Source organism: Xyrauchen texanus, chromosome 20 (assembly GCF_025860055.1).
Source record: "Xyrauchen texanus isolate HMW12.3.18 chromosome 20, RBS_HiC_50CHRs, whole genome shotgun sequence".
NCBI lineage: Eukaryota > Metazoa > Chordata > Actinopteri > Cypriniformes > Catostomidae > Xyrauchen > Xyrauchen texanus.
The window spans coordinates 12,138,403-12,162,893 of record NC_068295.1 but is presented as its reverse complement, the minus strand read 5'-3'; the positions used below and the strand labels follow the sequence as shown (position 1 = coordinate 12,162,893).

Genomic DNA, 24,491 nt, shown 5'->3' with positions numbered 1-24,491 from the left:
TTTGTTTTTTTGTTTTTTTTTGTTTTTTTTTTTTTTTCATATTTACATATACAATTGCCCCAAAAGCATTTGGACACTTTTTATTTGAATTAGATAAAAATATACTGTATCAAACCAAGTGGCACCTATAAACAAATGAGAAACATTTTCTCATAACTTCACTTTCCTTAGCCATTTTTTAAGTACATTTTATCCAACTGTTCCCAAGCTGATTTTTAGTGAGAGTACGAAGTCTTAAGTTTACACAGGTGTCATAGCATTGTAATCATAGGTTCATCGAATTAAGTATGGACATGTTCCATGTAATGGGTGGTTGGTCCAGGTCATTGTTTTGTTGAGTTCACTGGCAGTATTTCTCTACCATTCCTGGACTTCATGCCTCTGTACTTACTAATGAAAATGAAAGATGTTGTTGTTTTGGGTATTTTTGTTGCCTTATGTAAGCCAGTGCATATGTCTTTAATAGACATGCCAACTCCTTGACTTTCATTATAGTTCGTCAAGATGGTGGTTGGAGTTTGTGGTCCCCTTGGTCTTCATGCTCAGTGACATGTGGAGAGGGGCAGATCACACGTATTCGCCACTGTAACGCCCCCGTACCTCAGCTGGGAGGGAAGGACTGTGAGGGCAATGGAAGAGAGACACAAAAGTGTGAAGCCAAACCATGTCCAAGTGAGTACTGGGAGCCATACAGTTCTCTTTCATTTGATAAATTTTACATGAATAATGACCGTAGGCATCAATTCACTTAGCCATTAGCCTGTGTCGTAATATATCATCACATTACATTTATGCATTTTTGCATATTAGACCTTTTCTTGCATAGCTAGACTTTTGACTATCATCATAAAGTCTTGCAATTATTCTGACCATTAACTAGGGCTGGGCGATAAAACGATAACGATATATATCGTGATAAAGAAAATCCACGATAAGCTTTTTCGATATTTATAGCTTGTCGCTAAAACACAAGCAGTTTGGCTTTCTCAGACTGTGTTTCCACTGGGGTGGACGAAATCCACTCAAAGGCATTCACAGTGCTCGGAGAGAGCTTGCTCCGCACCGCTATCAATCTTACGATCCACCTTGCTAGCATGACACTCGGCTTTCATAGGAATTATTTGAAAACTCTCTCAGCTTTGCTCACAACGCGCCAGTGGTAATGTAGGGTCAGACTGGATGAACTTGCTAATGCTAGCTGCCTTGCTAACAATTAGGTTGCATCGGACACCGGATTGATTCCATCCACACCACAAGACTTCATGACGACGGTTGTGCCCTCTCATCGTCTCTAGTGAAGAGCGCGACAGAACAACAGTGACATGAACAACAGCTCTGATCTTTCTGCGCTGTAATCTTGAATATTGTTCTCTGGCACCAAACATGCATCATATCTGCCCTGTCCCGCTCCGCACACGTTGCCTCTTTCCCCTGCATTTGTGTAGACATGAAGCGCCACATGAGTTAACGTGGTTTCAAAGCACCTTTCAGACCAAAACGTTTTTCCCTTCTAAATGTATCTTTATTAATCAGCATGATACGAGCCTTTAATAATAAACCAAATGAATAAACAAATACATTTCTGTTCTAATTTTGTGAAAATTAATTAGATGTCTGGAATGGATAAGGAAAGACTTAAATTATTAGTTGGTAGACTAGTCTCTCACTTTAATGAAAATATACAAATGTTTTTTAAAGTAAAAAAAAAAAGTTTTCTAAGTTTAATCTCAGGACACCCCTGAACCCCTGTAGTTCTGCGGATGAAAATGCCATGTTGATGGCTGATCGGTGTACATTCAAAGGCTCATTAACACCATTGTCGTTGTTCAACTTCAGAAGCCAAATTTGAAGCGACCAATTACAGTTGTTTTTTTTTTTACATGTCATTTAGAAGTGGTAACAAGAATAGACCAGCATGGGAAAAAAATAGTTCAAATAATGGCGCAACAGTGTCAGTCTGGGACCAGCTGTACAGAAAAATATTTATTTAGCGGAAATGTGTGTTGACTTTGTGATCAAGAATTACTGTTTGGCCAAAATTAATAAGTACTGATTATTTCACAAACCGAAAACAATGTGGAATATACAGTCCTGCCTGTGGATGTCTAGTTTACTTGCTACTAAGTGTCTCAAACAATCCAATTTTAATATGCCGTAAATTTAAAAGATTTGATGTCACAACCTGGCAAACTTTGGCAAATCCAGTGATCCTTACGCAGATGTTTTCAGTGCTATGTAAATATGAGCCAATCAGAATGAATTGAGTGTTTTTTTGTGTGTGCAATATGCATCAGACAGTCATTGAATGGACTGTGGGTGGTCCATGGGGGTGCAGCCTGAGGCTGAGACTATATTAGACCTATTTGAATAACGTGACTTTGGAATATAATCATACATTTTTTGTGTACTTAAACTTTCCAATTGAGATGATCACTTCTTCTTGTAGTTGATGGAGCCTGGGGCCCATTTTCTCCTTGGGCAATCTGCTCTGTCACCTGTGGGGGAGGAATGAGGACCCGATCACGTGTGTGTAACAGCCCTCGACCACAGTATGGTGGCAAGAAATGCCCAGGAGAGTCCAAGGATACTGAAGCGTGCAACAAACAGGACTGCCCTGTTGGTATGTTACCAGCAGACTCTTTTCATGGCTCACTCGCTCTGAGTGTCTTGTGATCTCTTTTCTTGACCTCTGTCTCATCTGTGTTGCTCTGCCACATCGTTACCTTCTGCCTCAGCTCAATCTGGTCACAATAAAACTTGCAGCTGCTAAAAAAGACCTAACTTTATTGTCCCCAGAGGGCAATTAATTGCACAACAATGGCACGTAAAAAGACAGACAGAACAAATATAAAGCAATTAATAAAATAACATAGCAGTGAATACAAATAAAAACATAATAAGTACAGCTCATCACAGAAATTCAGCAAATAAATAAATCATAGGGCAGAAATTCAACTTCGTTTAGATGTTTATAGTTTGGGTGTGACAGAGGCAATGTAAGGCAATTTTTATATTTATGTAAGATGAAACAGACTTATCTTACCAATACATTCTATTATATAAACTTATTGGTTTTAATGAATACAACTTAGTTTATTATATATTACTGCATATAGCATTGTGTCTAATGCCTTCATACTAAAATTTTGTTTCAAACGCCACATAATATGAGTCAAGTGAAGTTGACACATAGACACACACACACACACACACAAACACACACACTTTTCAAATTGTTCCTATAACTGTGTTATATAAATATTATCTTTGTGAGGACCAATTTTAATGTCTCACCTCTGTTTCCACTCTCTGCTCTCTCAGACGGTTGTCTTTCTAACCCATGCTTTGGGGGTGCTGAATGCATCAGCGCCCCTGATGGCTCTTGGGAGTGCGGGCCCTGTCCTGTCGGTTTCCGTGGTGATGGAACATTCTGTGAGGATGTGAATGAGGTACAAAGGGGAAAGAAAAATGCAATCAGTAGTGTGACAAGCAATTGCTATACATCATTACACACAATTCAACACAGATAGCATAGCCAAACAAAAATGGTCTTTCAGCCATTTAAACAAGAGCTCAACAGAAAGAAATAACTGCTTTCAGTCTTGCAATTCATTTATATGAAGACTTGGGGACATGATATAGCATGATATATATATAAATATTCTAAGTTTTAAATGTGGTCTCAGACTACTGGTCCACACTGTACACTGTAAACAGACAGATTTGTAACCAACAAGTCACAATGACTGAGAAAGTTATTGACAATTTGTTTATTGTTCTGTCTATTGTAAAAAAAATAATGTTTTGGCCATTGTTTGTCACACAAAGCTTCACGTTGTCTTGCAAAACTTCTTAAAGGAATATTCCTGGTTAAATACAAGTTAATTTCAATTGACCACATTTGTGACAATGTTCTTTAAAAAAGCTAAAATCGAGGTTTCAGTGTGGCACTTACAATGGAAGTGAATGGGGGGGGTTAAAGGCAGAAATGTGAAGCTTATCATTTTTAAAAGCACTTACATTAATTCTTCTGTTAAAACTCATGGATTATTTGAGTTGCTCGTCTTGGGAATGAAGTTGTAAAATTGGCTATAACTTTACACAGAAAAGGTTAGTGTGCAATTTTATCACACTAAAATCATGTTAAAGAGCACCTATTATGGTTTTTAAATGTGCCTAAATTTGTTTTAAATGCCTCATACAATAGATTTACATGCATTCAATGTCAAAAAACACTTTAATTTAAATTGCAGCATTACCTTTTTTCTCTGTATCATAAACGACTAGTTTAATGATCCGTTCTTAAGCATTCATTCTAAACTCCTCCTTTCAGAGAGCCTACTCTGCTCTGATTGGTCAGATGTCCCAGTCTTTTGTGATTGATCTGCAGCTTAGTGTAGTGTTTGAGGGTGGGTCAAAGCTGTTCACGAGCAGCCAATGAAGACAAGAGGTTGGTTTTTTGTTACCAAATTACGTAGGTTAGTACAGGAAGTAAGTCTGAAATGACTTTTGGGAGTCAGTAACACTGTCGTGCACTTTTTTTACATTCACAAACAGCTACAGTCAGGTCCATAAATATTGGGACATCGACACAATTCTAATCTTTTTGGCTCTATACACCACCACAATGGATTTGAAATGAAACGAACAAGATGTGCTTTAACTGCAGACTTTCAGCTTTAATTTGAGGGTATTTACATCCAAATCAGGTGAACGGTGTAGGAATTACAACAGTTTGTATATGTGCCTCCCACTTTTTAAGGGACCAAAAGTAATGGGACAATTGGCTGCTTAGCTGTTCCATGGCCAGGTGTGTTATTCCCTCATTATCCCATTTACAAGGAGCAGATAAAAGGTCCAGACTTCATTTCAAGTGTGCTATTTGCATTTGGAATCTGTTGCTGTCAATATGAGATCCAAAGAGCTGTCACTATCAGTGAAGCAAGCCATCATTAGGCTGAAAAATCAAAACAAACCCATCAGAGGGATAGCAAAAACATTAGGTGTGGCCAAATCAACTGTTTGAAACATTCTTAAAAAGAAAGAACTCACCGGTGAGCTCAGCAACACCAAAAGACCCGGAAGACCACGGAAAACAACTGTGGTGGATGACCGAAGAATTCTTTCCCTGGTGAAGAAAACACCCTTCACAACAGTTGGCCAGATCAAGAACACTCTCCAGGAGGTAGGTGTATGTGTGTCAAAGTCAACAATCAAGAGAAGCATTCACCAGAGTGAATACAGAGGGTTCACCACAAGATGTAAACCATTGGGGAGCCTCAAAAACAGGAAGGCCAGATTAGAGTTTGCCAAACAACATCTAAAAAAGCCTTCACAGTTCTGGAACAACATCCTATGGACAGGTGAGACAAAGATCAACTTGTACCAGAGTGATGGGAAGAGAAGAGTATGGAGAAGGAAAGGAACTGCTCATGATCCAAAGCATACCACCTCATCAGTGAAGCATGGTGGTGGTAGTGTCATGGCGTGGGCATGTATGGCTGCCAATGGAACTGGTTCTCTTGTATTTATTGATGATGTGACTGCTGACAAAGGCAGCAGGATGAATTCTGAAGTGTTTCGGGCAATATTATCTGCTCATATTCAGCCAAATGCTTCAGAACTCATTGGACGGCGCTTCTCAGTACAGATGGATAATGACCGAAGTATACTGCGAAAGCAACCATAGAGTTTTTTACGGGAAAGAACTGGAATGTTATGCAATGGCCAAGTCAATCACCTGACCTGAATCCGATTGAGCATGCATTTCACTTGCATGGAGACAAAACTGAAAGGAAAATGCCCCAAGAACAAGCAGGAACTGAAGACAGTTGCAGTAGAGGCCTGGCAGAGCATCACCAGGGATGAAACCCAGCGTCTGGTGATGTCTATGCGTTCCAGACTTCAGGCTGTAATTGACTGCAAAGGATTTGCAACCAAGTATTAAAAAGTGAAAGTTTGATTTATGATTGTTAATCTGTCCCATTACTTTTGGTCCCTTAAAAAGTGGGAGGCACATATACAAACTGTTGTAATTCCTACACTGTGCACCTGATTTGGATGTAAATACCCTCAAATTAAAGTTGAAAGTCTGCAGTTAAAGCACAACTTGTTCGTTTCATTTCAAATCCATTGTGGTGGTGTATAGAGCCAAAAAGATTAGAATTGTGTCGATGTCCCAATATTTATGGAATACTACTTTTGAAATAGTGAGTGTTTTAATATTTACAGATTGGCCCCCAATCAATTCCATTGTAAGTGCCTCACTAGAACCCAGATTTTTGCTATATATATATATAATTATTATTTTTTTTTTATTTTTTCTATTTTTTTTGTGGCAATCAATTTTATGCCACAAATGCTGTTGATTGAGCTTAACTTGTATTGAAACCAGAATATTCATTGATAAGCTCACTGAACCAATTTTATCTGTGACGAAATGGTATCAAACCTGGCCCACAAAAACCTAATGCCTTAAAAAAAAAGGTACTAATGCAAAGTTAAAAAATATTCCTTTTTCAAAAATGTTTCTTAGGATACCTGTTGGTTTTTTCCATCTTATAGTGTGAAATGGTGCCTGATCTGTGCTTTAAAGTTGGTGAATCACAACGCTGCGTCAACACAGACCCAGGATTCCACTGCTTGCCTTGCCCTCCTCGATACAAAGGTAATCAGCCCTTTGGAATGGGAGTGGAGGCTGGCAAGCAAAATAAACAGGTCAGTTACGCTGTCTACATACATACTGGATCAATTATTGCATAAGTACAAAACTGTGCTATTTTCTTGTTTTATGCATATTAGCCTGCTTAATCTGACAAGCTTTGACTGTGAATCTCAAATATGTGTATCAGGCTAACCGCATGTTCTTATATGCTCTTTGTGTGATTTGCATCAGGTGTGGTAGAGACATTTAGAACAAAATGGAAACTGCATGGAGGCAGAAGTGAATGTTTTCCATTTCTTTACTTACCAATGTTTGTTTAAGTCTGGTGGAGGGCTTAAAAGTGGTCTCATTGGTGACCGTCCACAAGCAGAAGTATGCATAAGATGCATATGTGATATTTTTGATATTCTGGGCCCTATTTTAAGAGCCCTAAGTGCAGCGTTATGCCATAAGTCCTACACGCTGTGTGTATGGCCATGAAGTTTTGATATTTTCGTGCAAGCATGCACTAAGTCTAGGTGCAAGCAAATTGGCGAAACTGCGTGCCAAAGCGCTAATGGGATGGGTCAAGTGCAATTATAGGGAATTAATCATTCTAGTAATAAATACGATTTAATAATCATTTTCATCTACTGACACACAGATAATGGCTAGTATTAACACAGATTGTATTGGAAATTATTTCACATCTACCAGTTGATTTTTAAAAATTATTTATTGAAACACGGAAAAATGAAACCAAAAATATTTACTTCAATCGAAAGTAGAATCAAAATAACGAAGTTGTCAAAATATAATACCAAATCCAAACATTTTACACTCTCCAACTGCTACCTGGTATTGAAAAAATGCTAATACAAATTAGATCATAAATACAATTGAAAAATAAAAAATTACTTAAAGATAGTTTAACACATAAATATATTTTTCATAAAATGGCTACAACAGTGATCGTCATGGACATAATTTTAATTTAAACACTGTGGCACTATTAAAACACTGGTTCAACCAATGAAATGAATTTGGGGCGGGACTATCTTTAGGCCAATAGAAGATGTGGGGAGGATTCTTGCAATCTGTTTGACAACAATCATTATTTTTGCCATTCCGTTTGGTGACTCTAGTGGCACAGAAAGTACACACTTCAATTTTAAATTTAAAGGAATGTTCCGGGTTCAACACAAGTTAAGCTCAATCGAAAGCATTTGGATTGTATTTCGACTCGTTCCTCCTATTCTTTAAAAAAAAAAATTGAGGTTCCAGTTAGGCACTAACAATAGAATTTATTGGGTTTTTTTACGTTAAAATACTCACTTTTTCAAACGTATAACCACAAGATATTAAGGATATGTGTGCAAATATGATTTTAGTGTGATAAAATCACTTACCAAACTTTCTGTGTACATTTATATAAAAACTACAATTTAAACAACTTTACAGTTCAAATAATACACTCGTTTTAACAGAAGAATTAATGCGTGTTTTTATACAATTTTAAGCTTTCTGTTTAAACCCTCCAAATATTTGCCACCTTCACTTTTATTGTCCCCATTCACTTCCATTTTGCTTCTTTTTTTTAAAAAATAGGAGGAATAAGTCCAAATTAATTTGAATTAAAACTAAATAAATAATCTACATTATGCTACAAATACTGTTGATTTAGATTCATTTGTATTGAACCCAGAACATTCCTTTAAGTGCTGCACTACACAATATCCTTTGCCATAAATAATGTTCTGCTTTCATCTGTGGTGGTGTTAGCATAGTGGTTAAGATCTGGGCTTGTCACCTGAAGGTAATATTGTCAAATTTATCCCCAGGTTGCTTCAGGGTGAATGTCTCTTTTGAAAGTATTCTGCAGACCACTTTTGGCAAAGCATGTATGCTAAATTAAAAAGTATTTCCACTGCTGTGGTCCATAATGGACGCCAACCATATGGATCTTACTTTTACTCAGGGTTCTGTCTCCCATTCCTCCAGATTTCTTGGAAAGCGGACTATTTGCTTTTCTGCCCAAAGATTTCTTTACGTCCGCAACTAATACGTTTTTCACAGACCTCCAGATTAACTTGTTTTGATCCAACAAGCTAGAGTAGTACATTTACAAAGGGGCTGAAAGGAATTGTCTCATAGCTCTATATATTTCACTGATAAGATCCATTTCAAATAAACTGCCCATTTGCACAATTCTGAAAACATCAATAGTTAGACAATTATCACAATTTGAGTCTAAAGTTTGTCTCAACATACCGTTAAAGGGATAGTTAACTCAAAAATACAAATTCTGTCATCATTTACTCGCCCCCAGGTCATTCCAAACACACATGACCTTTTTTTTTCATAGAACACAATGGAGATGTAAGGCATAGGATGTACAGTCTCAGTCACCTTTCAATTTCATTTCATATTTGTTTCCATACTTTAAAAGTGAATGGTGACTGAGACTATTCTGCCTCTTCACATTTCCTTTTGTGATCTACTTTTTGTAAAACATCTACTTTTTCTACATCTACTTTTTGTTAAAATGCTATTGAGTGTTGCTCAAGTTCATTCTCCTCCCTGTAGGTTTGTGAACCAGAGAATCCCTGTATGGACAAGACCCACAACTGCCACAGGTCTGCTGAGTGTATCTACCTCGGCCACTTCAGTGACCCCATGTATAAATGTGATTGTAAAATCGGCTATGCTGGGGACGGCCTCATTTGTGGTGAGGACTCTGACCTTGATGGCTGGCCTAATCAGAACCTGGTGTGTGGAGCTAACCAATCCTATCATTGCAAGAAGGTAACAGGGGTCCTTTCTTGTTTCCAGGTCTTGGCTACAAGATAAAATGTATGATAACTAATGAAAAAAATCCCTTTGCTTGTGCAGGATAATTGTCCCAAACTTCCAAACTCAGGGCAAGAGGACTTTGATAAAGACGGTCAAGGAGACGCCTGTGACAAAGACGATGATAATGATGGAATCTTGGATGAGGGGGTAGGCAAAATCCTTAAAGGGACAGACTACCCAAAACTGAAAAATCTGTACTCTTCATCATGTCATACTTAATCCGTATGACATTCATTCTTCTGTCGAACACCAAAGGAGATGTAAGGCAGAATTTTAGGGACTAACAGTCTCAATCACCATTCACTTGAAACTGGTGACTGAGGCTATAACATTCTGCCTAACATCTCCTTTTGTCGTATCATATGGGTTTAATATGACATGAGGGTGAGTAAATATTGACAAAAATTTCATTTTGGGGTGAATAATCCTTGTAATTACATTAAATCACTCTAAGGACATACGTAAATCTCTAATCTCTTTTTTCTTTTACGCTCCAGGACAACTGTCCTCTACTGTATAATCCCAGGCAATTTGACTACGATAAAGACCTTGTTGGTGATCGTTGTGATAATTGTCCATATGAACACAACCCTGCTCAAATCGACACAGACGGTAATGGGGAGGGAGATGCCTGCTCTGAAGACATTGATGGTGATGGTAAGAAACTACCAGCCACATTCCCATAGCAACCCACATATCAACAATACTCGTGCTGAGTTAATACTAAGGTTATTATTGTTAACAAAAACATTTACTATGACAAAAACTTGTTTTTTTAAATAAAAAATGAAAAAGCTTTACTGAAAAAATAAAAGTGGACTACAATATGAATGCAAAAACTCGACAAATTTATAGAGAACACAACTTTAGTTTTCGTATTTTCAATAAATTTTGGATGATCTTATATAAATCTCTCAAGCCTGATTTCTTGGTGTTTTCCGTCAAAATGAACACACATTTGTTTATGTAAAAATAAAAATAAGTTCATAATGCATTAATTAATGTTAAGATGTACATTTTTTGGGTAAGTATATAAGTAAATACCTGTAAGTAATTCATGACAAATGACTATTTACTTTACTATTTTAAAAATAGTATCAGATGACTTTACTGATTACTTCATCCAAAAAGTAATCACATTAATAATTATTTTTATTTTAAATTACTTTCTAAACTTTTACTCTAACTTTTTCTAAAAATGTTTTTGGTTTTCTGCTCAAATTCAAAATGTCTACAGTTTCTCATTCATTGTTTCACACTTTTCAGCTTTCACAGAAACGCTACCAGACGTACATATGAATACATATTTAAATGTGTTGCTTTAGCGCAAGTAATGAACATAAAATTAATGACTGTAATAGAAAGTCAGTAACTGTAATCTGATTACAAGAATGTGATGAAGAGGAGGAGGGCGGGGCTTGGAGTATGGCAGTTAGAGTGAGAGAGAGAGAGAGAGAGAGAGAGCCTAATGCAGCTGCAGTGTGTGTGTTTGTGTTCTGTCTTTTTACATTTTCATTAAACCATTATTTTGAATGTTTAGCCAGTTCCTGGCTCCTTTCCCATTTTAAACCTTGTTACAAAGAATTTAAAATGTAATATATTACATAATTAATTTTTTTATAAAAAGTAATTTTATTACAGTAACTAATTACTTTGTAATCTGATACACACAATGCTGGCTCTACCATTTATTAGCATATCTTTTAATGTTAAAAATGTACTAGTATGTTGGAATTAACAAAGTGCTGTAAGTGATGTTCATTGTTAGTTCATGATAACTAATCTATTTGTTAACTAATGTTAACAAATACAACCTTTTTGAAAATTTTACAGATAATATTGTGTGGTGTTATAATCAGAATCAGCTTTATCAGAATCAGCTTTATAATGGATGAAAACTAAAACTATTGTAAAACTAAATAAAAAATCACAAAAATAAAAACTATTTATGGGCCATTAAATCCAAAACACAAAACAAAATAAATATATACAGTATATTTCAAACTATAATAACTTGTATACACGCTGTATACATCTCAAAATGACCAAATATGTATTTATCACTCTAGGTGATACGTTGGTCTAATACAAGTAACAGGCCTCCTCCTTTCAGTGTAATGCTATCATCACTTTTTTTGGGTGTGTTGCAGAGGTTCTAAATGAGCTTGATAACTGCCCCTACATGTACAACAGTGACCAGAAGGACACAGATATGGATGGAGTGGGTGACCAGTGTGATAACTGCCCTCTGCTGCACAACCCAGACCAGGTAGAACACACACTTAAAAAGCACTGGTGTACACAAATAGCAGGGATGATCCATGTTGTTTTCAACTGGTTTGCTTCAGGGCCCATATTTTACATTGGACATCAAGTGGCTACAACACAGTACACAATATTTATCATACAAAAGCCAACAAATGTGGCCTAAAAATCAAACATTGAAATGTTTTAATATTACATGAACAGCATAGGCCCAGCAATATGCTAAATTATTAACGTGACGTACATATTTAGTTTAGTCTCGGCCGTATGTTCTTTTAGATTGTATACTTTCTTAGTATGAGTGGATGCCATCAATACATGTAACTAATTTGGCTAGCTTCTTCCAAGTGACATACATTTTTATTTTATGCCAAAATGCCATCAATTTTGATTGGACGCATGGCCTTTGACATCTACAATGAAAGAATCACTTTCTACCCCCTTTTAGCCTATTAAGCCAATAAGCCTATTTATTTTGCTATTATTTATTTGTTATTTTCTTGCTGTCCATCCATTACCATTGAACCACAGCTATAGATGTTTCATAATGTTTATTAACTGAGTAATTTGCACATTTTGACAGTCTGACTCAGATAATGACCGGGTTGGTGACCAGTGTGATAACAATCATGACATCGATGAGGATGGCCACCAGAACAACCTGGATAACTGTCCCTACATTCCCAATGCTAACCAGGCTGACCATGACAAAGATGGGAAAGGAGATGCTTGTGATTATGACGATGATAATGATGGAATCCCTGATGATAAGGACAACTGCAGACTGGTGCCCAACAAAGACCAACTAGACTCTGATGGTAAATCATAATATTGCTCGAATTATAGTTACATGTAAATAAAATAACGAAAAGAGATTCATTTTATTTTTACACACTGTGGAAAGAAGCATTCACACTCAAACAGACGCTCCCAACAGCAGTTATACATTCACACTATGGTCCTAATAAAGTGTCTGATATGGTCTTATACTGTTGTAGCCCATCAGCCTCAAGGTTTGACGTGTTGTGCATTCTGAGATGCTATTCAGCGCACTACAATTGTTAGAGTTATTATCTAAGTTACCGTAGCCTTTCGGTCAGCTCGTCCCATTCTGGCCATTCTCCATTGACCTCTCTCATCAACAAGGCATTTCCATCCACAGAACTGCCACTCATTGGATGTTTTTGTCACCATTCTGAGTAAACTTTATAGACTGTTATGCATGATGGTTTGAGAAATACACAAACCATCCTGTCTGGCGCCAACAATCATGCCACGGTCGAAATCACTGAGATCACATTTTTCCCCATTCTGATGGTTGATGTGAACATTAACTGAATCTCCTGACCAATATTTTCATTATTTTATGCATTGCACTGCTGCAAGATTATTGGCTGATCAGATAATTGCAAGAATAATTATGTGGACAGGTGTTCCTAATAAAGTTATCAGTTAGTGTATAAACGCTAGGACTTCATATAGAAGAATTCATATCATATATTCATATTCATATCAGTTAGGAATTGTAATTGCTCCCCATTCTGTTTGCTCACAAAAGGCATAAAATCGTAATTCCTCTCAGGTCCACAACAGCATGCCTAACTTTACATCTGTAAAGTTTCATGGAGCCAAAGCAATCATCTTTGATCAATTCATGTTTTTACAAGTTCAGTATACTGTGCCACTTTTTCCCTTTTTGTATCCATTGAGATTTAGACATGTTTTCAGCTGGAAAATGTATTTTAGTGTAACCAATGTCAAGCCAGATGATGTCACCCTCTCCTGAACTCACCATTTGCAAGTAGTTACTGGTGCCTGTGATTGCACACATCTCATAAGGGCTACCTGAATTCTTTTGTGTTGGTTGGAAAATGGAAACCTGTTACAGGTACAGTTAGAGGTCAGTGTTGTCAGATACTAACATACTTTTCCCACCTCATTAGATTTTGTTTATTTGATAGAGTCAAGATGGTTCCAAGTGGAGAAAATCAACTCTTACTGTAAAAACAGACATCTAAGCAAGAGCTGGCATCTGTGCAAAAGCCTACTTTTACTTTTTCCTCATATTTTTGTGCTAGAGTCTGGTTTTAATAGATTTCACATTTGAAGTCAGTCACATGTTCATGACAATGACATGAAAAGACAGCTGAGGTTGCTTGTTGTGGAGGACAGAGAGAGCTGGAGCTTTCAAGTGTACCTCCTTCAGAGGCAGTATTTTTCAGTACTGTATTACCCACAATTAAGCTTATATAAAAAACTTACAAAACTAAAAGCAAACATAACAAATACCAAATGTTTTTTGTTTGGTGCAGATCTCCTGCCAGTATTTAGACAATTTTGGATTCTAATTAGAATGTCTGGAGGGCAGATTTAACTTCAACAGATCTACTGTTACTACATTTGCATGGACACCAGAAAACATCTTATTGCAAGAAAGCGGGTTATTGCGAGAAAGCAGCGATCCACTTTACATGGACTGTATAAGCGGTTCTGTAAAGTAAGCAGCTTTCTCCACAGCAATGTAATTTCTCGCAACGCTTAACAAACATGGCATCCAAAGAAGACTGCTATTTTATTCTCCATAACTTTCCTTTATTTCCAGATATTTCAGAGTTGTTGCTGTGTTTGTTTCCATAACTTTCCATCATGACCTGCAGCGCAGTTGCGCTAAAATAATGGGGTTTCCCTCTTACGGAAAACTTTGAGATTCCCCCAATGTACGAGCGCATATACGCGAACGTGAAGGACAGTCTAAATTTTACATTGGTGTGTATAAATAGGTATAGTTTTTTAGTCTATGTGCTTTTCCCACTGTACTCCCATCCATCCATCCATCCATCTTCAACCGCTTATCCGAAGTCGGGTCGCGGGGGCAGCTGCTCCAGCAGGGGGCCCCAAACTTCCCTATCCCGAGCCACATTAACCTGCTCTGACTGGGGGACCCCAAGGCTTTCCCAGGCCAGTGTGGAGATGTAATCTCTCCACCTAGTCCTGGGTCTTCCCCGAGGCCTCCTCCCAGCTGGACGTGCCTGAAACACCTCCCTAGGGAGGCGGCCAGGGGGCATCCTTACCAGATGCCCAAACCACCTCAACTGACTCCTTTAGACGCAAAGGAGCAGCGGCTCTACTCCGAGCTCCTCACGGATGACTGAGCTCCTCACCCTATCTCTAAGGGAGAAGCCCGCCACCCTTCTGTGGAAGCCCATTTCGGCCGCTTGTACTCGCAACCTGGTACTTTTGGTCATGACCCAACCTTCATGACCATAGGTGAGGGTAGGAACAAAAATTGACCGGTAGATCGAGAGCTTTGCCTTTCGGCTCAGCTCTCTTTTCGTGACAACGGTGCGATAGAGCGAATGCAATACCGCCCCCGCTGCCCCAATTCTCCGGCCAACCTCCCGCTCCATTGTTCCCTCACTCGTGAACAAGACCCCGAGGTACTTGAACTCCTTCACTTGGGGCAAAACCTCATTCCCTACCTGGAGTACGCACTCCATCGGTTTCCTGCTGTACTGTACCCCCAGATATATTTTATTATTTCTGCTGCATCAGGAGAAATTAAACAGAAGCTGCATTCTCCAGGAGAAACCTGGGTGTGTTAAACCGCTTTCTCTTAATCCCTTGTGTGTGAAAGAAAGCCACTTTCTGTAAAAATCCTGGAATTAACCATTTCTTAAGTGCATGTAAACATGGTCAATACAAACTGACTCAATACAAAAGCTAATTTGGCCCTATTTTCTTTCTTAATGCATGTAAATGTACTTATTGTCCACAATTCATCAGTTCACGTTATTACAAATAAATAAAAATTGTCTTCACATTACCAAATATGACTTTCTGCACCTCTGAAATGACTTTTTGGCAGACATCCCTTGAATCCCTTTACTTTTTAACCCCTCCCTTCCATACACTCATATCAGTTCTTGTATGTACAGCCACTTTTCATAATCCAATCAATTCTTCATTGATAAAATAATGCCCGCCCTGAAGTTTTCCTTGGTGAATACCCTGTTGCACTCTGAAATACGTCAGATTAATAAAGTTAAATGGGTTGGGAACAGCGCTTCATGTTGACTTATGTAATTTTGTTTATCCACAGGGGATGGAAGAGGTGATGGATGCAAAGACGATTTTGACAACGACAACATTCCAGACATTTTGGACGTGTGCCCTGAGAATGATGCCATCGGTAACACTGACTTCCGCAAGTTTCAGATGGTGCATTTGGACCCCAAAGGAACTACACAAATTGATCCCAACTGGGTGGTCCGACATCAGGGCAAAGAGTTGGTTCAAACTGCCAATTCTGACCCTGGTATTGCTGTGGGTGAGTATGGGAGCATTCAGAAAAGTCTATCTGAATATGATTTTTACTTTATTGATAAAATATTCTTCAATGTTTTAATCACTCATTAGGTTTTGATGAGTTTAATGCTGTGGACTTCAGTGGCACTTTCTACGTCAACACTGACAGAGATGACGATTATGCCGGGTTTGTGTTTGGCTATCAGTCTAGTGGGCGATTCTATGTGGTAATGTGGAAGCAGATTACACAGACATACTGGGAAGAGGAGCCTTCAAAAGCCTTTGGCATCTCAGGGGTTTCTCTGAAAGTGGTCAACTCCACCACGGGCACAGGGGAGCACCTGCGAAACGCCCTGTGGCACACAGGGGACACTCCTGGACAGGTAAGACTCATTAAAAATGATCAGGAACACACAGAATCTACATGTGTAAACACCAGTCATTCACAAAGTTCTACACATTCCCTGCCCTTTGTGGGTTATTTACTAAATATGTAGGCTAATTTGGTAATGCTTTCAGCTATTAATAAGTGTATAGTGCTCTCAGACCTGTTTAAGACATTTTGGCCACATTTAAATCCATTTTGCAGAGTTCCACAGATTTTCCACCAAAATCAGTGCCGTAAATGTGAAAGATTCCATCTGGGCCTGCTTATAATTTACATCTATTAGCATTTATGGGAAGCTTTTTTAAAAGTAATCACTGCATGCACTTTGACAGGTCCGCACACTGTGGCATGACCCCAAGAATATCGGCTGGAAGGATTACACTGCTTACAGGTGGCATCTCATCCACAGACCCAAGACAGGCTTCATCAGGTGATTAACAGAAAGGTCTTAAGGGCATAGACAGACATAGTAATCATATTAAAAAGTGTGTATAGTTGATAGATCTATGTTCTTTTTCTCCAGAGTGGTGGTTTATGAGGGGAAACAGATCATGGCAGACTCAGGACCAGTTTATGATAAGTCACTAGCAGGAGGGAGATTAGGACTGTTTGTGTTCTCCCAGGAATTGGTTTACTTCTCTGATCTGAAGTATGAGTGTCGAGGTGAGTAGATTAGCATAACAGAACTTGAGCATGAAACTGTAAGGGACCGTTCACACAGAATGTGTTTTTGCGCCTGTCTGTCGATTGGACACTGTAACAGGGGTAAAATGGGTAAGGAGGAGGTGGGAACCAGCTGAACAGTCAAAATAATTTTTAATTAAAACTTCAAAAGACATGAACATAAACATACATGGCAGCTGCGTATGGCTCTCCCTCTCTCCTAAACTGCCGCATATGGCTCGACTTTATACCTCTCCTTGGATGATTTGCCCAATTGGAGGCCGGCTGCCCGCAATATCAGTCCGGCCCCGCCCTCCTCCTCGTCACACTCCTCCCTCCTTTGCCTCAGGCCAGGGAACCCCCAGGCATGACTTACATCAGAAAGGGGGGGGGGTGTTGCCTTTCTGGCTGCGCAGGCCGGCAGGCTTTCCCCTTTCGAGACCTGGGAGGGAAACAAGGGGAGGGAATAAGGGAAAGGGAAAGAGTGGGGCGGAGCGATAGTGAGAGAGAGAGAGAGAGAGAGGAGAGGGAGAGAAAAAAAAGTGCTCGCTGTTTCCCAGACACGCCGTCGCCTGGTCCTCGGCCACTGCTCCACCCTCAGCCGGACGACAGCCGCTCCTCCCTGGACGGACCAGAGCGAGTTTTAATGAAATCTTAAAAAGACATAAATATAATTTTTTTTTAAACGCAACTGCGTGTGGCTCTCTCTCCCAAACTGCCACATCCGGCTCGGCTTTATTCCTCTTCTCGGCTGATTAGCCCAATTGGGGGGCGGCCGTGTGCACTCACGGCCCGGCCCCGCCCTCCTCCTTGTCACAGACACTTTCACTAATCTTAAAACCTCAAAAACGAAGTGTTGGTAAGGTACCTTGTGTCTTAATCAGTGGCATAAGAGACAGGGTTTGAATTTGTTTCAACATTCATTTTTAAATAATACATGTTGCATATTTGATATTATTATTAGGTTGACAACTGCTTTATGAAAACAAGGCCTGTATTACCAAAAAATAGTCTGTTTATTCAATATCATCAAACTATTTTTTAATTATTTTTCTTCCTTTCAGATAACTGAGCAAGAAACGAAACAGAACCTGTAAAAGACTATGGCACAACAACACACTTGCACACTTTCTGACCAAACACTAAAAACAAGGACTTTGGAGGACCCCCAGCCAAAACTATCCTATAAAGGAGAAATAGTGAGCATATAGTATCAGACGCACATTTATAGGGATTCATCGGATAGCTGTTTCGTGCTGTCACTTAAGGTTTAGAACCCTTTTTAGAAGCTATTTGAGCTCAATCTTTTTTTAGTCAAAGGATGGCTTGTTTAATAGAACAAACAAACATACAAAGAATTTTTAGGATAACTAAATCTGTTTTACTTGCACAAGATTTTTGGACTTCCTGTGTATTGTTACATTTTGCTGAATTTTTCTTTGGATTTGCTGTTGTAACGGATATATCTTTTTCTACAACCCTTGATTCTAACAGGGGCTTTGGGTTTGAGCATATTGATGTTTTAGAGAGCTGTGAGATGAAGATGTTTATATTAAGACTGTATCATAATTACTTGTGTAAAGTATTTATATGACTCTTGCATTTCAGTACTAAGTTTGTCTAGTTTTTTTGTAGTGCTTTCAGAACCTAGACATTGTAAATACTAATTTATTTGTTTACACTTACAAAATTTGACTATTGCAGAAATAGAGATTTAAAACATTTTAATCGCTGTGCTTCTAGACATTTACTATGCAACTTCATGCCTATGCAGCTTTGTATCTTTCAGTAATTGATAGAATTATTTTCTAAATGTGAGATGGAAATGTGAGTATTTCTTTTTTGAGATATCACGCTGCACACTGCAATTGTTACTTTCAACACAAACTTGGTGGTCTTGAACCACTTTTTCATTTAGTGTCTTATTTTTATCCTTTTTATCAGAGCAAATGTCATGGGAGTGCATATGAAACTTCATAGGACAAATTGACTATAGTTTATATATCAATACGTACATATGTAAATTGTGTTATTCATTCAGTCCAGAATGTTGTTGAGCCTTCAGATTCATCAATGTGTTTGTCTTTTTTTTTCATAACCATATTTCATATTTTGTAAAAAAAAAATAATAATAATAATAAATAAAAAAAAGTTCAATGCCTTTTTAAGCAACATCTCCAGAAAACCTTGTAACGTTTTCTATAATTGTTCTTACCATTTTACTGTTGTTCTTAAATAAAAGGTTTACACACAGTTTTTTCCATTTAGGACTGGTGCTTTGGAATCTTTCTAAATACTGTAATGTACATCATTAACAATACAATTTATGTTCTAGCAATTACTTTCTACATTCACTCTCATAATTTAAAACAACTGCACAAATTTTCCTTTAAGGCTACAAGTAGTAGTAGGGGGCTGACAAATGGAAAGCATAAAAATTGTTTCCCTAACATGTGGAATCAGTTTTATTGCAAAAATATTCTTGCATTATTGAAAGGCTCCATACAAAGACAACTGTTACTCAACAACCTACTGTACTGACATTGTCCGGATACATTCCCATTTTTACATTGCATTTGTATAACATTTTTTCTGCATTTTTCTTTGTAAACCCATCTCAATTTTAATTTTTTTCTTACATTTAAGTGTTCCAAGTCTTTTGTGATCTCCAGGCGTCACATTCTCAATGTCCGCCTGGAGATTGGCACTGATTGGCATTTTGGGACTTGCAGCTGCTCTACAGCAGATGCCAAGGTACCATTAATATGCTGTAAATACATTAAGACCCAAGAGTGGTAAATGTGCATGTTTAAACAAGCCAGAAACTGGCTTCAATAGATAATCAAGTTAAAGGCATAGTTCACCCAAAAATGTTAATTCTTTCATTTACTCACCCTCATGCCATCTAAGATGTGTATGACTTTCTTTCTTCTGCTGAACACAAATATTTTTAGAAGAATATTTATTTCTGTAGGTCCTCACAATGCAAGTGAATGGGTACCAAATTGTGCAGCTCCAAAAAGCAGCATTAACGTAATCCTTAAGATTCCTTAAGTGGTTTAATACATGTCTTCAGAAGCTGATACATGATAAGTGTAGGTGAGAAACAGATCAATATTTGTAAGTATTTTTTTTTACTATAAATACTTCTCCCTGCCCAGTACGTGGCAATATGCATGAATAATGTGAATCGGCGTAAAGAAGAAGAAAGTGAAAGTGGAGATTGATAACTTAAATTGTGTTCTGTTTCTCAACCACACTTATATAGCTTCTGATTATATGGATTCAACCACTGAAGTCATATGGATTACTTTTATGCTGTCTTTATGTGCTTTGGGAGCTTCAGATTTTTGGTACCTATTCACTAACCACTTACTGGACAGGGAGGAGTAATTATAGTAAAAAAGGACTGAAATATTGAAATATAGTTTCTCACCCACAGCTATCAAACTGCTTCTGAAGATTTGGATTAAATCACTGGCGTCATATGGATTACCATTATGCTGACACTTAGTCATCATTCACTTTCATTATATGGGAAAAATTATGCAATGGAAGTGAATAGGCTGTCAGTCCCTAACATTCTGTCTAGCATCTCATCTTATGTTTCATGGAGGAAAGTCATGCAATTAAATAAATGGATGGAGTGTTCTGGACCCTGATATTTTTTATTATTTTACTTTGGGCCAAAGAAATCATCTTGCTTGTGATGTCAGCCATGTTCCTCGGTTATGTCATTGCAGACTTGGAAAGGGAAAATGCAGACTGCCCAATTTTTGAAGGCTGAAAGGGCACTTTCATTTTGCCTTTACATTAAAGCTGGATGGGTAATTATTGTGGCTATGCTTGACATTGCTGGTTGAGTTTCAGTTTGCTGTCAGAAATATTTGCTTGTCTGGGTGCAGGGGTCAAAGAGCTGCTCAAACAGTTCTGGTCAGGCTGGGAAGGGTCTCTCTCAGTGTTCTGCATAATCACATGTGAATGTGAAAACTAAAGCAGTTTCCACTGGACTGCAAGTTCAGTATCCTGGGAAGCAAGTAACAATCTGCTTTCATCTCCTGAACATAAACCAGCACCATAATGATATAGACACTAGTTACTGCTTGGGTAAACTCAGTAAAGAGATCTTTGCCAATGGTTCTCAGTTATATTAAAACACAAGGTTTTATCTTTGACATTCAGGCTTGTACTTTGACTCAATATGTGCTGAAATGTTTTGGAATTATTCTACTCACACATTGGCCTTATCAGGTTAATATTCAGTCCACCCATTGAGTTACAAATCTAATAATGAATAAATGAATAGCGGTTCAGGCTCTGTGGAAAGAACAGGGCTTCATGGAAGTTCATAAATTAGTCCTCCTAAGTTGTGGCATGCCAAAAACCCTAGTTTTTTCCAGAACTTAATTATTCTCCAACTGATTGGAGTGTGATTGGGGTTCTTTTGATTATTGGGGAGATTATTTTGAAATAAGTGTAAATAGTAACACAAAGCATCTTCTTTGCACTAAGCCCTAATTAAATACTAACATACAGTGTAACTGCAAAGTGTTTTTTAGAGTCCCATAGAACACCTTACACCTACCCTTACACATAACCCAATCTCTTGAGTATCTGTCTGGTGATCATGACACTGGTTAGGACCCAACTCTTTATGTGTCTATTCTGAACATCGATGACCGCCCCATTGCCCATTTTTAAATAAATGTCTGAATGAAACACTCTGTACACTTTTGTCCATACCGAGTGCTAATGTGAGATAACAGGGTGAAATTTAACTTCTCCAGTTAGTTTGATAGAAAGGCTTTGCAATGGCGAAATAGAGGCAAGAACTTCCTTTTCAACACAAAACCAGGGAGGGGCTCTCTCAGGTGGAAGCGACCATTGAGCCAAATGTCTGAGACCGAAGACATAATAATAAAACAAACTCTTGGGAAGGCCTAGCCCACCTATGTCAATTGGCCTATGCAGCTTACTGAAATGTAATCTGGGACATTTCCCATTCGAAATTAAGGACTTCACTATGCTATCAAATTTCTTGAAATAAGAGAGGGGGACATCTATAGGGAGAGACTGTAGCAGGTAGTTGAATTTTCGAATCATATACATTTACATTTATGCATTTGACAGATGCTTTTATCCAAAGCGACTTACAGTGCACTTTTTACAGTGACAATCCCCACGGAGCAACCTGGAGTTAAGTGCCTTGCTCAAGGACACAATGGTGGTGGCTGTGGGGATCGAACCAGCATCCTTTTGATTAACAGTTCTGTGCTTTAGACCACTACACCAATAACATTAACCTTCCCAATCATCGAAAATGTAATGAAGCCCATCTGCCCACATTGCTCGAAAACCTTTTTATTAAAGGGTCAAACTTAACTCGCACAAATCACACAAATTTGCTGGGAATAAAATACTCAAATACTTAATGAGCTGTTTGGGCCACTGAAAGGTGCCTGGCTGAAAAGCCGTTATCAGGCAGTACGCTGTCAGAGACAAAGCCTCGTATTTAGACCAATTAACTCTGTATCCCAAGAACTAAGAAAAGGAATTAGTAATTCTGTTGTGGCATGACTTAGATCTAGAAGGGTCAGAGACAAATAATAAAATATCATCTGTGTAAAGCAGAAGCTTCTGCACCACACCTCCTGCCATCACCCCTGGAAAATCATCCTCCTTTCTTATCGTGGCTGCTAATGGTTCCATGGCAACACAGAACAATAATGGTGGAAGAGGGCAACCCTGCTAGTAAAATAATCTGAAATTAATTCATTTGTTTGTACCGCCACTACCGGGTGTCTATAAAGTAACTTAATACATCCAATAAATGTACTCCAAAACCCATAGATTTCCAAAATCTTTTTACCCTTATCTCTTCTATGATATCAAATGTGTTTTCGGTGTCAAGTGTGATGGCAGCGACCATCAATAAAGTCTGATCATTCACACTGACCACATGATACTGATCATAGACCTTTTTAAGGATCAGACTGATCCGGGCTTGCATCATGGTTGGCGGAAGCTTTCCATTCTTTAATGATTCCATATAAACTTCTAGCAAAAGTGGAGCCAATTCTGTAGCATAAGATCTAAAAACCTCACCAAGCTCCTCCAAGGTTATCTCAGAATCAAGATCATTTTTTTTGCTCAGCAGTCAGTTTAGGGAGTTCTAATGGTTCCACAAAGTTTCTAATATCTTCATCAGTAGATGAAGACATGGAACTATATAAGATTCTTTAAAATAATCTGTAAAAATTTCACAACCAGCAGATTTCACTGAGGGAATGGTAGATAAAGACTCTCTCTGCTTTATATATCTAGCCAAAAGCTTCCCTGCTTTGTCCCCTGACTCAAAGTATGTCTGTCTTGCCCTGAATAGCTAAAACTCCACCTTCTGCAACAAAATAGTATTACACCTGTATTTCAATTGGGTAAATTCTCTTAGGCCATCAGATGGCATTTGGCGCTTCAGCTCTGCCTCTGCACTTTTTATATTCCCTTCCAACTCTACGAGTTCTCATGCTTTTGATTTTTTTCATCAATGAGGCATACTGTATGATCCAACCCCTAAGAACTACCTTAAGTGCCTCACAAGCCACACCCACAGAAGATACTGAGGACCAGTTGGTCTCCATATAAACATTGATTTCAGCCTTTAACATTTGTTGGAAATCAGGATTTTGCAAAAGGGATGCACTTAAGCGCCAACTATATGATTTATTTTTCTCTGTATGTGGCAACATCTCTAAACTCACCAGGGAGTGATCTGAGACTATGATATTTCCAATTGAACAGTCAGCAACAGAAGAAATGAGCGAATTAGATATAAATAAAGAATAATAAATCTAGAATAAATCTTATGGACTGATGAAAAGAATGTATATTCCCTACCAGATGGGTTCAAAAGTCTCCAAATATCTGTAAGACCACTATTTTTACACATCCTGTGAGCATCAATGTTGCTCTAAGGGGCTTACACACTTTTTCTTCACTATGATCAAGGACTGAGTCCATCAATAGATTACAGTCTCCTCCCAATATTATATCATGAGGGGTTCCAGTGGCCCACTCGGCTGCAACATGAGAATCACACAATGGCTTACTCATTCCATTGACTTTTTGAAGGACAATGCTTTTTGGGGATATGTAAATACTTCACGGACATCCTTAGCATCTATTCTCAATTTGGCCGGGAACAGCAGTGCAAAAGCGACCTTACGTTGATGTAAGAATTTCTTGTATTCGTAGAATCGATCATGTTTCTCTCTTGTTGAATTCGCAAAGTCTGGGAACAAGAAGGTTCTTCCAAGAAAGACTTCCTTTACTCCTCACCTCGCATGACACAAAATCTTTATCAGATGATCCAGAAAT

The 24,491-nt window shown here is 38.2% G+C and overlaps 1 protein-coding gene across 1 annotated transcript in view; it reads left to right on the top strand.

Moving 5' to 3' along the window:
* Nucleotides 1-19,363, top strand: part of LOC127660880 (thrombospondin-2-like) — a 37,024-nt gene extending 17,661 nt beyond the window's left edge. Inside the window, exons 9-22 of the mRNA XM_052151341.1 lie at nucleotides 496-672; nucleotides 2,447-2,620; nucleotides 3,322-3,449; nucleotides 6,565-6,717; nucleotides 9,230-9,448; nucleotides 9,536-9,643; nucleotides 9,994-10,153; nucleotides 11,647-11,765; nucleotides 12,345-12,579; nucleotides 15,861-16,088; nucleotides 16,178-16,449; nucleotides 16,787-16,884; nucleotides 16,978-17,117; nucleotides 18,182-19,363. Coding sequence (XP_052007301.1) covers nucleotides 496-672; nucleotides 2,447-2,620; nucleotides 3,322-3,449; nucleotides 6,565-6,717; nucleotides 9,230-9,448; nucleotides 9,536-9,643; nucleotides 9,994-10,153; nucleotides 11,647-11,765; nucleotides 12,345-12,579; nucleotides 15,861-16,088; nucleotides 16,178-16,449; nucleotides 16,787-16,884; nucleotides 16,978-17,117; nucleotides 18,182-18,189 — 2,219 coding nt within the window. The 3' untranslated portion in view covers nucleotides 18,190-19,363. The remainder of the gene's footprint in view (nucleotides 1-495; nucleotides 673-2,446; nucleotides 2,621-3,321; nucleotides 3,450-6,564; nucleotides 6,718-9,229; nucleotides 9,449-9,535; nucleotides 9,644-9,993; nucleotides 10,154-11,646; nucleotides 11,766-12,344; nucleotides 12,580-15,860; nucleotides 16,089-16,177; nucleotides 16,450-16,786; nucleotides 16,885-16,977; nucleotides 17,118-18,181) is intronic.
* The last annotated feature ends 5,128 nt before the right edge of the window (nucleotides 19,364-24,491 follow it).